Source organism: Podarcis pityusensis (assembly GCF_964106645.2).
Source record: "Podarcis pityusensis genome assembly, chromosome: 8".
NCBI classification, from domain to species: Eukaryota; Metazoa; Chordata; class Lepidosauria; order Squamata; family Lacertidae; genus Podarcis; species Podarcis pityusensis.
This window is the reverse complement of record NC_138033.1, coordinates 23,611,028-23,624,130: the sequence shown is the minus strand read 5'-3', so window position 1 is coordinate 23,624,130 and position 13,103 is coordinate 23,611,028. Positions and strand designations below refer to the sequence as shown.

General features: G+C 47.1%; 1 protein-coding gene across 2 annotated transcripts in view; it reads right to left on the bottom strand.

Moving 5' to 3' along the window:
• The window catches only part of ASAP3 (ArfGAP with SH3 domain, ankyrin repeat and PH domain 3), a 70,491-nt gene that overhangs the window by 44,411 nt on the left and 12,977 nt on the right, over nt 1-13,103 (bottom strand). The window contains exons 1-3 of one of the 2 annotated variants that reach the window (XM_081015732.1): nt 10,794-10,844; nt 6,427-6,499; nt 3,575-3,720 (exon numbers count right to left, since the gene is read on the bottom strand). In XM_081015732.1, the coding sequence (XP_080871858.1) occupies nt 3,575-3,720; nt 6,427-6,499; nt 10,794-10,829 (255 nt within the window). In that variant the 5' untranslated portion in view covers nt 10,830-10,844. Of the gene's footprint in view, nt 1-3,574; nt 3,721-6,426; nt 6,500-10,793; nt 10,845-13,103 lie in introns of those variants that run through there. The other variant, XM_081015731.1, reaches the window with a different exon arrangement.

Sequence of the window (13,103 nt, the reverse complement as noted above, 5' to 3'; positions counted from 1 at the left end):
TATGCAACAACAAAGTTTGAATATGAATAGGGATGGGAATACAGGAAGTTGCCTTATACTTCGACAGACTATTGGGTCCTTCTATCAGTGTTTCTCAAACTTGGGTCCCAGCTGTTGTTGGGCTACAACTCCCATCATCCCTGACCACTGGTCCTGCTAGCTAGGGATGATGGGAGTTGTAGTCCAACAACAGCTGGGGACCCACGTTTGAGGAAACACTGACTCAATACAAAGCCTACAGTGGATGGTAGCACCTCTTCAGGGTTTCAGACAGGGGACATTCCCAGTCCTACCTCCACGGTCAGAGGCAGAAATGCTTCTGAATACCACTGCAGGAAACTGCAAGAGTGGAGAGGTTCTGCTGCACTCAGGTCCTGCTTGCGTGTTTCATAGATATCTGGTTGGTCATGGTTATAACGGGACACCAGGCCAGATGTCCTGAGCTGGAGAGGCCGGGGATTGAACCTGGGACCTTCTGCATGTAAAGGAGATGCTCTGTCATTGAGTTACAGGCCTAGGTGTGCCAATTTAGAAATAACTACTATAATCCATCACACCATAAGACTTTGAGCATATGGCCCGTGTGCTGTCCAGCACAGCAGCTCAAGTCTGCTGTCCAGGGGGGATCTAACAGCTGGGAGACAAGAGTCAGAAGGGCAGGATTGGAGAATGAAGAACAAGAGCAGGAGGAAGGAGAGATCGGTCAAGCTGGTGTAGACTCAAGGGCTTCCACACCTTCTTCTCCTCCTCCTCCTCCTGATCCCACCCTCTCCTGCTTCACTGTTTCCCAGGACCAGAAGAAGACTGAAACAGGAGGAGCAAAAGGTCACATGCTGATGGAGTCTTCGCCTGCTTGCACGCAGCTTGGGTGGAGGAGATACATAAGTTGAGGTCATCAGGTGCACACCTAGTGGCAGCTGAGAGGTGTAGGATTGATAGACATGCCTTTTCCTAACTTCTAAGTGTCCTTTTGACAATAATGAGTTAGTTCTTGACATTCCGTGCCAGTCAACACTGTGACACAAGCTTGGGACTGGACACTTCTTCAAACCTACAGGGCTGTCCTCTCTAAAGCAGGACACAGGTTCACCATCAACTCTGGCCAGAATGGTGAAAAATAACAACATATCCTAAGAGACTGCTGGATCAAGCCACTTGCTCTCAAGGCGGTCAACCAAATTGCCTATGGGAAGCCTGCAAGCAGGACTTGAGCACAACAGCACTTTCCCCCTCCTGTGGTTTCCAACAACGGGCATTCAGAAGCATTACTGTCTCCAACAATGGATGCAGACCACAACCATTAGGGTTAGTAGCTGGAAGGTCAGGGAGCTGTTTTCCAGCAACATCTGGACGGCATCATATTAGCTACCCCAATCTAAAGTGGCACATACCCAAGCATTGTTTTCATGTGCTAGGGCCATATCAAACAGGTTTTTTTTCCCTTTTCTTTCCTTCCACATTTTCCCTTCCACGTCTTTATTTTTTCTTTCTTTCCTTCCACATTTGCAAGGGGGCTGTAATACGAGACACGGGGCTTCTGTTTAAACCAAACATACCCAGCCAGAGCCTGCTCTAGCACACAGAACCCACAGCACAGTTCCTTCAGTTCCCAGCCATAAACAACATAGCCACTGCCCAGAGGTTTCCGATTTACGTTAAAGGGGGAAGCTGAGGGAGGGGCCAGGAAGAGACACCATTAGTGGCAACAAGCAGCAAAGTCACACAGATGCAGCCCACGTTCCTTCTCCCTCTGCCCAACCAGTACAAATACTAACACTAATGGTCCTTTTTAGGGACAGGTGAGAAAAGAGTTGAGTTTGCATTTGAAGGCAAACTTTTAGAACAATTTGCACACCAGAACACAGCCACCCTCCAAAGGTCGTAGTACTTCAAGTATCACCAACCCGGTGAAATGTACAAAAATGCATATACTAGGGTAAAGGTAAAGGTACCCCTGCCCGTACGGGCCAGTCGTGTCCGACTCTAGGGTTGTGCGCCCATCTCACTTAAGAGGCCGGGGGCCAGCGCTGTCCGAAGACACTTCCGGGTCACGTGGCCAGCGTGACGAAGCTGCTCTGGTGAGCCAGCACCAGCGCAGCACACGGAAACGCTGTTTATCTTCCCGCTAGAAAGTGGTACCTATTTATCTACTTGCACTTAGGGGTGCTTTCGAACTGCTAGGTGGGCAGGAGCTGAGACGGGAGCTCACCCCGCCACGGGGATTCGAACCGCCGACCATGCGATCGGCAAGTCCTAGGCACTGAGGTTTTACCCACAGCGCCACCCACGTCCCTATTATACTAGGGTAAGCACACATATAAATGCCTAAGTTAGTGAAAATAATGGAATAAAATGCTTCCCTTAGGGGAAATAGCTTTGCGAAACTGTGTCTGTTGGGCAAAACTGCATACAGTGGTACCTCTGATTAAGAACTTAATTCGTTCCGGAGGTCCGTTCTTAACCTGAAAATGTTCTTAACCTGAGGTACCACTTTAGCTAATGGGGCCTCCTGTTGCCGCCGCTCCGCCAGAGCACGATTTCTGTTCTCATCCTGAAGCAAAGTTCTTAACCCAAGATACTATTTCTGGGTTAGCGGAGTCTGTAACCTGATGCGTATGTAACCCGAGATACCACTGTATAAAAATGTGTATTTTGTACAATGAATTCTCACTAAGATGATGATGAATCTTCATGAGGAGACAGACAGACAGACACACACACACACACACACACACATATGCAAACTGATGTGGAAATGGAGAACTGAACTGTAGATTGTAAAAATAAACAACTGAAACAGAAATTGACAGATTCACTCACTCCTAGTTCTTTCAAGAGTTCCCACCATATTCATAAAAATCCTTCCCTCAAACAGACCACCTTGTAGCAGCAGCCTGCTTTGTGATAATGGGCCCCAGCATCAACAGAGGACACATAGCTGGAAACACAACAATAAGGAAAACACGCCTTACGGACATGCAGTGGTTGAAATATAGGAACCTATTGCCCCAAACAAGATGGCCACATTCACAATTGCATCATCTTCCAGAGAGGGAGTTATCTCTGTTGCTTCGGCTAAAACAGATTCCCTTAAAGTCTTGAAGAACGTAGTTGCATTAATTACGGCGTAAGCTTTTGCAGGCCTGAATCCACCTCATCAGATATGCATGACAAAGAGGACTGTAAGCCTCCAACATTAATGTCAGAATAATAAAGATCTTTTTAAAGGGGCTGCATAAAAGACTCTAGCCACATCCAAACTGTACATTTAAAGCAGTGTGGTACCACTTTAAAAAGTCATGGTTTTCTCCCACCATGGTGTTTTAAATGTAGGCTGCAAATGTAGCCCTAGTGAGCAACAGTAACCACTGGACTGGGGCTTATGGGAGTTGTAGGGGTTAAGGAATTTTGGCATGTTCATTTCTTTTAAAGAAGCGGGTCCCATATTAAAAGTGCCGAGTCTGGTTGAATATCCCCTCTCTCTAAATAGGTGGTGTACATATTTGGATTGAGAAGAAGAATGCAGTGGAGATCTTTGATGGAAAAGAAAAGCAGACCTAATGCCGCCCCTTACCAGGTTTTTGAAAAGTGCCGTCACCTCCCTGGTGAAGACAGCCAGATTCAAGAATCCCGTGGAAAGCTCATGATTGTTCTGAGAAAGGTGGTTGTTGCCAAAGTTCTCCAGAGTTTCGCTGTACTGCTCCTCGTTCTCCACATGCGCTAAGGAAGAAGACACAAGAATCAGGAGAAAGGAAGGTTTCTGGCGGATCCAGATACCCACAGAAGTCAGGGAAGAAGCAAAGCAGTGTGTAGAATTTGAACATGGAGACAGCCCTGCAGGATCAGACAAGAGCTTTATACTGAACCACATTCACACCATACATTTAAAGCGCTATGATACCGCTTTAAGCAGTCGTTGCTTCTGCTGTTGTTTGTTAAGGGAACTGAGAGCTGCCATCACAGAGCTGCTAGTCCCAGAGTAGTTTAACCATCAATCTCTTTTGCTAGGCAACTCTGGGAAATGTAATTCAGTTAGGAAAATAAGTCTCAGCACCCTTAAACAAACCACAGTTCCCAGAATTCACCGGGGGGGGGGGGGGAGCTGCCAGTGTGTTTTAGTTGTATGGTATGAATTTGTCCTAGCTCGTTGTCTTGTTTCTCACCGTGGCAAAGCAGACACCTCTGGGAAGCCAACAAGCAGGGCGTGAGGGCAAGAGAGCTCATGTTCCCCAACAACGAATAGTTGGAGGCATGCTGCCTCTGATCCTGGAGGTAATATATATCCATCATGACCAGCACCCATTAATAGCCCAGCAGGAACACCAACTGGCAGGCATTATGTAGGCATGTGGTGAATTGTGCAAAGAAATTTTGTGGCAGTGGTGCTGGGTGTGCTCCAGCAGCTGTGAGGAGAGGTCTGTGTGGTGCATACTTGAGCCTCTTCCATTGCATCTCCAGCAACATCCGACACCCACACTGCAGATTCTTTATTTATTTATTTACTTCCTTCCTTCCTTCCTTTCATTGCATTTACAGAGGCATATACAGGGACTGGGGGCTACCTTTGAAGGTGGCTCGGAAACTACAACTAATCCAGAATGCGGCAGCTAGACTGGTGACTGGGTGTGGCTGCCAAGACCATATAATACTAGTCCTAAAGGATCTACATTGGCTCCCACTACGTTTCCGAGCACAATTCAAAGTGTTGGTACTGATCTTTAAAGCCCTAAATAGCTTTGGGCCAGTATTCCTGAAGGAGCTTCTCCACCCACATCCTTCAGCCTGGACACTAAGATCTAGCTCTAACCATAGCTGTCAACCTTCCCTTTTTTTGCAGGAAATTCCCTTATTCCAGCGCCATTTCCTGCTGCTTCCCGCTGCTATTCCAGATTGTTAGATATCCCATAGACTGTCCCCGGGACAGGTGAGGCTGCTGATCCCTTATTTTCAAATCCGAAAGTTGACAGCTATGCTGCTGATCCCTTATTTTCAAATCTGAAAGTTGACAGCTATGGCTCTAACGGTCTTCTGGTGGTTCCCTCACTGCAAGAAGTAAAGTTACAGGGAACCAGGCAGAGGGCCTTCTCAGTAGTAACGCCTGTCCTGTGGAACGCCTTCCCATCAGATGTCAAGGAAATAAACAACTATCTGACCTTTAGAAGACATCTGAAGGCAGCCTTGTACATGGAAGTTTTTAATGTTTGAGGTTTTGGTGTGTTTTAAACATTTTGTTGGGAGCCCCTCAGAGTGGCTGGGGCAACCCAGTCAGACAGGCGGTGCATACATATACATACATATATACATACATATACATATATATATGTGTGTGTGTGCTGTTCTAGGGCAAGAATGCTCAGTGCAGATTTTGTTATGCCTTCGCATTCAAAGAGATCCTAATCCAGAAGTCTTGTGTTGCAATTTATATATTTTGAAAGCGGATTGCACAAGGCTGACATCAGCTAAACCTTGCACTGAGGCAAACTGTGTTCCTGCTGCCAGCGCAACCTCATAAAATCACCAAATATGTTTAGCTGCGAAGGAGGCTGTCACAGAATGTTTACAAACAGCACAGCTTCTGTGGCGAAAGCAAAAGGTCAGTCTGGTGATGGGGCAGCTGGGAGAGGGCAAATCCAGATCCCAATTCATATATCCCACCAAAGAGAGTCATCTTGTAGGGTCACCAGACTTTGCGGGTGACAGACTGCGAACTAGACCAGGGTGAAATGCTAAGAAAGAGGTTAAAGGGGGTTTCTCCAAAATCCAGAAGAAGAGAAGGGCTGCAACAACTTGGTGGCAGAGCTTAAATCAGAAAAACAAGAAGATGGAGAAGCAGGGTCTGGGAAATAGTCCAACATTAAAACTCTGTAGAAAGCCACTGTCTATTAGCATGAACAATACCGAGATAGATGGACCAATGGTCTAACTGTGTAGGGCAGCTTCCCAAGTTCCCTGATTGTTTGAAGTACAACAGCAGGGATCATTCGGTTAGTAGCCTAAGGGTTCATTCTAATGACAGTTAAGACAGCCAATCAAGAGGGGAGTGGTAGTGGAAGTGTTTGCCTAGCACCCAATCAGAATGGCGTAATCCTTGTGCCCTGATTGGCTGCGGGAGTTCTGAGGGAGCCTTTCCTCAGTATGCACTGCTGAATATCTTTCTGCTTTGAAAGAGGCCTGTTCTAAAAGACAAAAAACAGCAACCCTGATTATTTCTCCTCAAGGTATGCACTGCCTTTGTTCAGTTTGCCCAGTAAAGTTCCTTTTCTCTCTCGACTCTGGGTTGTTCAAATGACACTGCTCACACTGTACAGGGGGGTCAGATTGCACTTTGCACACACCTGGCAGCACCTACCCATTACCCCCAAGGTGTCCCCCCACTCTTCCCCACCCCTTGGCGGCCACACCAGCACACAAAGAGCATTAACTTACTGAGCCCAGAAGCATGAATAGCTTTCACATATTTCCTGATCCGCTGGAGAATGGCTTGGTCTCCATCCAGGCTCTGCGAGGCAAAAAAGAGAGAGAGAAAGACACAAAGGTTTGTCAGAGTTGCTGGGCAGTGCCAAGCTGGGAGGCGGGAAGAGGGAATTGCCAGGCCACACAAAGTCTCTTTGAAGCTCCGGCCTGTGGCAGATGTGCAAGGCAGCTGCCAGGCTACCCGAATCTGGAGTGGAGAGATCCCAAGCATGGGGAGGGGGTGGGTGGGCTGTGCAGAGATTGAGAGTGAAAGAGAGAAAATGCATTGACTGAACAGCGCAGAAAAGGAGGTGTGGCTTCCAGCCAGTTCCTCCCTGGCTGCAACAAGGGCATAGCTCTGTGGCAGAGAACACGTTCTGCATGCAGAAGATCACAGGCGCTTCTAGTCTGAAAGGATCAAAGGTATCAAATGATGGGGAAGACCTCAGCACAAGACAGTCAGGCAGCCCCTGGCGCAACCTGAAACCTGCCTAAGCACCTAGCAGGGCCTCATTTGAATGTCTGCTGCCTTCTCTTGCATTCTGTCTTGAGACTGGAATGTGGCCTGTCGAGGAGCTCAGCTCAGAAGTAGAGCAACGGTTTTGCTTGCAAAAGGTCCCAGGTTCAATCCCGGCATCTCCAGGTAGGGTCTGAAAGTCTAGAGAGACACTGCCAGCCAGTATAGAGAGCACCAGTCAAGTGTCTACACTGCAGACAAGCTAGATGGGCCAATGGTCTGACTTGGTATACAGGAGCTTCTGATGTGTCTGTGGGTTATTGATGGCTAGGAGAGGACATACGAAATACAATTTATCTCTCCAGTCTGCTACACGGGTGAGTTAGGGCAGAGTACAGTCATACCTCGGGTTACAGCCACTTCAGGTTGCTTTTTTTGGGTTGCGGACCGCCGAAACCCGGAAGTACCGGAACGGGTTACTTCCGGGTTTCAGCAGCCGTGCATGCGCAGAAGTGCTAAATTGCGCTTTGCGCATGCACAGAAGCGCTGAATCACAACCCACATGTGCACAGACGTGGGTTGTGAACGTGCATCCCGCACGGATCATGTTCGCAGTCCAAGCGTCCACTGTATTAAAACCCCATCCTTGGCAACGAAAATTGAAGCTTTGGAACAAGGTTGCAAAGCCTTTCCTTTTTTGAGCAATTCCACCTAATGAAGGTTAGCTGGCTTCCTCTTGGTTTGCCTCTTAATAAAAGAACCAGGCAACAACCCATTAAGTATAGCATCCACTTATTTAACAGTCTTGCACTGGCTCACAGCAAAGGCAGCAGCAAAACTACGCAAGCAAGGGTGCCAACTTGAACAAAACATGGGGAGGAGGGGCAGGTAAGCACCATCCTGTGTAACTGATCACAAGATGTGGCACACACTCACCATTTGAATGGCAATGCCCATCAAATTTGGAGGGACTCCTCAATTATTTTATTGGGGGTGTGAAGGGACCTCGGCCCCTAGCAGTTGGCTCTGATGTACCCAAGTCAAAACACTACTATGTTTCAAAAGACATAGCCAATTACAAAAAAGGAGCCTGTGTTCAGGGAGAGCGCAGACAGACACCTGTTTGAATCAAAGACATGGTGAGGAAGGGTGGTGCCCATCACTGCCTCCCCTCCCATGAGAGCAAGTTCCATAGTTTAACTATGCACTACGTGAAGAAGTGCCTTCTTTTATCTGCCCCGAATCTTCCAACATTCAGCTTCATTGCATGTTCCCCAGGGTCTCTAGAGGGAGAACAACTTTTCTCTCCACTTTCTCCATGTCATACATAATTTTAGAAACTTCTGTCATGTCACCTCTTGCTCACTTTTTCCTCTCAGCTAAAAAGTTCAAAGCCCTGCACTCCACCCCCTTAATCATTTTAGTTGCCCTATCAGAATATCTACAATATCCTTTTTGCCTAGCAGGAGGCAGGAGAATCATAACCCTCTCTGGAATTCACAGGCATGCTGCCTGCCTCTAATCCTGGCTGGCAGCAAATAGCCATCAAGACTAGGAACCTTTAATAGCAGGAAGGGATTTCCTTTCTGGAGGCCAGATACTCCCCCTTCAGTCATTTGTCCATGGTTACAGTATCCCTGAAGGTGCCTCTCCATCCAGGGGTATAATTTCAGGTATTGGGGAGTGAGGGGGAGAAAAGGTTCGCAGTAAAGTTTAAAAGGCCTGTTCGAGGAGATATTCAAGACGTAAATTGCAACACCAGAGAAACTACAGTGGGATTTAAGAGCATCCATTCCAGTGACATTTTATACTGCCCAATAAAATGATAGCCAAGGTCATCCAAAGAAGGTCAATTGTATTTTTAAAGAAAGCAAAGCGTTTTGTCCTTTTCTTGTGCATGCTATTACTTCCTAGTGCATAAGTATTTCACTGTTTAGAAACCAACCGTCAGTGGTGCAATTCAGATGTCACAATATTTCCTGGTTTGGAGAAAATGGGAAACTGAAGACTGCTTGGTTTGTTTCACCTCACTCATGCAAAAGGAGAAGTCAAGCAGCTAGCCACTGAGGCTAAAAAGGTTGGTAGAGATCTCTGCTGAATTGTGTCCTTACAAATGCGCACAAAAGTTATCTGAATCGTAGAATCATAGAAATGTAGAGTTGGAAGGGACCATGAGGGTTATCTAGTCCAACACCCTGCAATACAGAAATACTTTGCACAATGTGGGGCTCAAACCTATGACCCTGACTGATGTAAACCCATGCTCTACCGACCAAGCTATTTGCATGCATGGAGAACAGAAAGAAGGCAGCTGGGGCCAAGGCACCAAAAGCGTAAAACCCCCCCAACAGCCAAAGAGGAGCCTCTGTGAATGTGGAAACAGGTCCATCTCCTGAGCCCTCCTTTCCATCCAAAGCAACTTCCAATCCCACTTTCCTTCTGCCCTCGCTGGGAGGGATTCAAACAAAGAATCACAATACAAAGCAGGATCTTAAAGATGCCTTTCTGCCACAGTAAAAAGGAGAGACACCAGCCTCAACATCTCTCTATTTGGCCGTTTGAGGCAAAATCTCCATTACTGTTAAGTGCTCATCCACACACAAAGGGTCACCAGATATTGGCTGCTTTGCAATTTTGCAAAAGTTTTGCGTTTTTATTCTTATTAATGAGCAATTGCACACCACCCCTGTAGCCAAAAAGTCTCTCAAGACCAAAAAAATAATATCAATACTAAGACAGCCCCTGCCCTCAGGCTCACAATTCAAGAGAGATATGACACACAGGGGAAAGGTAATGAGAGGGAGGAAGGAAAAGCAAGTTCTTCAAGTTACAGATAAAGCTAGCAGTGGTTCCATCTGTCTTGCTGTCCTGAAGCATTCTTTCCCTTCCACCTCTGAGATCAGGGCAGCCCCTACCGCACAGCTCTTCCCTAAGAAGGAACAACCACAAGCAGTGCTGGATTTACGTCTAAGCTAAGGAAGCTCTAGCTTAAGGTCCCACTCTCTTGGGGGCCCCTAAAAAATGTAAAGGAAAAACAACAACTGGGTGTACATTTCAAAAATATAAGATAAAAAACAAATAAAACAAAACCTACATACAGCAACAGTGTTTTGTATTGTGTATGTGCAAATGGCTTTAGATACCTATTAGATCCATAAATTACCATATAGCATATTCAACAGACAATTTGTTGTTGACAAAGGACAGCTGCACATATCAAGGGCCCCATTACCTTCAGTAGCTTAGGGCCTCATCAAACCTAAATCCGGCCCTCACCACAAGCAACCTCAATTGGCTATTGACCCTAAATCAGCAATGCGGCACACTGTAGCTTTTCACCTTAGCTGTATGCAGCTGGCAGAGCCATTAGGCAGGGGGAGGAGGCTGCCTCAGGTGCCAGAAGTCCCCCAGGCAGCACTCCTGCAGGCACCTCACCTACCCCACTGCCTCCTCCAGAGGCAAGAGAAGCAGTGGCACCATCTCACCCAAAACTGGTGTGATCTTCCCTGAAATTAGCACCTCCTGGCAGTGGTAGCAGAGCGGATGGTGTTGGCGGCAGCAGCAGCAGGGCAGGGAGGCACTTCCTGTTCCACCTCAAGCAGCAAATGGGATGTGATACCCTGGCTGTATAAATCAAAGCTTGGGATGTAGCAATAAACATGTATCCCCCCCCTAGATATTACCACTCCAAGCCATTGTCATGAGATGGGTATATTTAGCATGGGGTTGGAAGGAAAATATCAGAAAGCCTGGGCTTAGCCTTTCAGTGCAAGTCGGTGGACAGGGATTAAGGTTAATTTTTCTGTCAGCGCTATTTGCCAGATTTTCACGGCAAACTGAATTTATTTCTCCTGCATCCCAAGTTACAGGGGTCTTTGTTTACCTGCTTATCTAAGAGAGCAGCACTGCCACAAACCATCAAACAGGTTGCAGAGATGGACGGAGCAGCAAAGAGTTAACCTGAAGCCTGGCTGAGGTTCAGTCATGATAACAGTGCTGGAAAAATACTTGGAGGATGTAATCATCTGGATGGGGAGAAAGCAATTGTTTAGGGTCAAGCAAGGGATAACATTTGTTAAAATGGGATGAAGTCAGAGGAAAACTGTGGAGGGGAGGGGAGCTTGGCTGGGGGAAAGGCGTCTTCTTAAGGGAAGGGACATCATCAGCACTTGCATTAGAGCACACACAACCCAGAGGATCCCAACACAACCCTCAGCATGCATGGAAGACACCCGTAGATCTTTCTTTAGAACCTGATGTTAACAGCTGGGATAGCTCAGTCAGTAGAGCTCTTAATCTCTGGGTGGTTTCCTTTTAACCAATCAGTATGTACTGATATCTATTTCTGTTTTTATGGATCTTTTCATTGATACTATCTTCAGATGTTGTACTCCACCTTGCTATATTTTTGTGAACGTGTGGGTTATACATTTGCAAATAAACGAATTTGAACCTGCAACCATCAGTGCTTGGATTTGCCCCTGAGTCAGCCTCTGATTGCTCCCTGAAAACAGCATGAACCTCACTGTCAGGAATCCACCTAGGCAAGGAAACAGGGCTCCACCGGCATCCACAGTGTCCTTGGCAGGCCTGAGCCTGTCTCAGGAGCTGCAGGAGGGACAAACACCGACGTTGTTCCTGGAAGACCAGACGCAGGTGAGAGGCAAAATGCTTGTTGCTAATTATACACAGTAGCACGAGATTCTCAGTTGCAGCACACAGATTTGCTGCAACTGAGAATGTTTTTCATAAAGCTAAGAATGAGGCCACACCCTTGCATTTTGTTGCCATCTCAGAAGAAAGACTTCACTTTCCTATTTTCAAAGATCTGGAAGTTCTTGCAAGCAATCTAGCATTGTTCAGTCGAAACATTTGTAAACATGCCTATTCTCAAGCCAAGACCTATGCCCCACTCCTCCAATCAACAATGAAAGCTCACCTGTCTGCTGTACAGTGTACAGGTAACTTGCAGCTTGTGCATATTCACAAACTCAGATATATAAGCTAGGTGGCATATGGCTCCTTAAACCAGTCCCCAAAATGGAATGCCTAGTTGTTATTGTTGGGCCTGACAGCCTGAAAGTTGTATTTTTCATTGTGACTTCTTGGTTCCTGAAATTCATTCTGATTGTGCAGATAAAATATAACAGATAGAATTCTGCAGGCTGTGGTGTTAGCGTGTGAAAACAGTCAAGATCCAGTGATCCCCAGGCATGCACCTCCAGATGGTGGAGATGTCAGGTGCCATCCTGGTGCCCAGGCATCTTCACTTGGTTGCAAGTGGTTGATAAAGGTAAAGGGTAAAGGGACCCCTGACCATTAGGTCCAGTCGTGACCGACTCTGGGGTTGCAGCACTCATCTCGCTTTATTGGCCGAGGGAGCCGGTGTACAGCTTCCGGGTCATGTGGCCAGCATGACAAAGCCGCTTCTGGTGAACCAGAGCAACGCACGGAAACACCGTTTACCTTCCCGCCGGAGCGGTACCTATTTATCTACTTGCACTTTGAGGTGCTTTGGAACTGCTAGGTTGGCAGGAGCAGGGACCGAGCAACGGGAGCTCACCCCGTCGCAGGGATTCGAACCGCCGACCTTCTGATCGGCAAGCCCTAGGCTCTGTGGTTTAACCCACAGCGCCACCTGCATCCCTAAGTGGTTAATAGCCAGGTGCAAAATGTGCCTGGCTCCTGCTGAATTTTGAACACTGTCCGGAACATAACCCAAGCATAAGTTGAGAGTCACCTGTATTCCATTCTCTCTCTTGTTCTACAGCAGGAGTCACAATGTGGTGCTCTCCATATGTTGTTGGACGACCCCTATCAGCCACAGCCAGCATGCCCAATGGTCAGGGGATGATGGGTGCTGCAGTCTAACAACATCTAGAGGACGTCGCTACCGCTACAGCTGCTCTCTAGCAACTTCTCCTGTACCTTTGCTTTTTAAGGCAAGGAAGTTAGATTAGAGTGTGGGGAAACCTTTTGTGGATCCCCAGCTATTGTTGGACTGCAAATACCATCATCCCTAGCTAGCAGGATCAATGGTCAGGGGTGATGAGAGTTGTAGTCCAACAACAGCTAAGGACCCAAGTTTGAGAAACAGTGCACTAGACTATAATTCCCATTACTGTTGGTTATTCAGCATACTGGCTGGGACTGAGGGGAGTCCAACAACATTCGGAGGGTCCTAGGTTCCCCA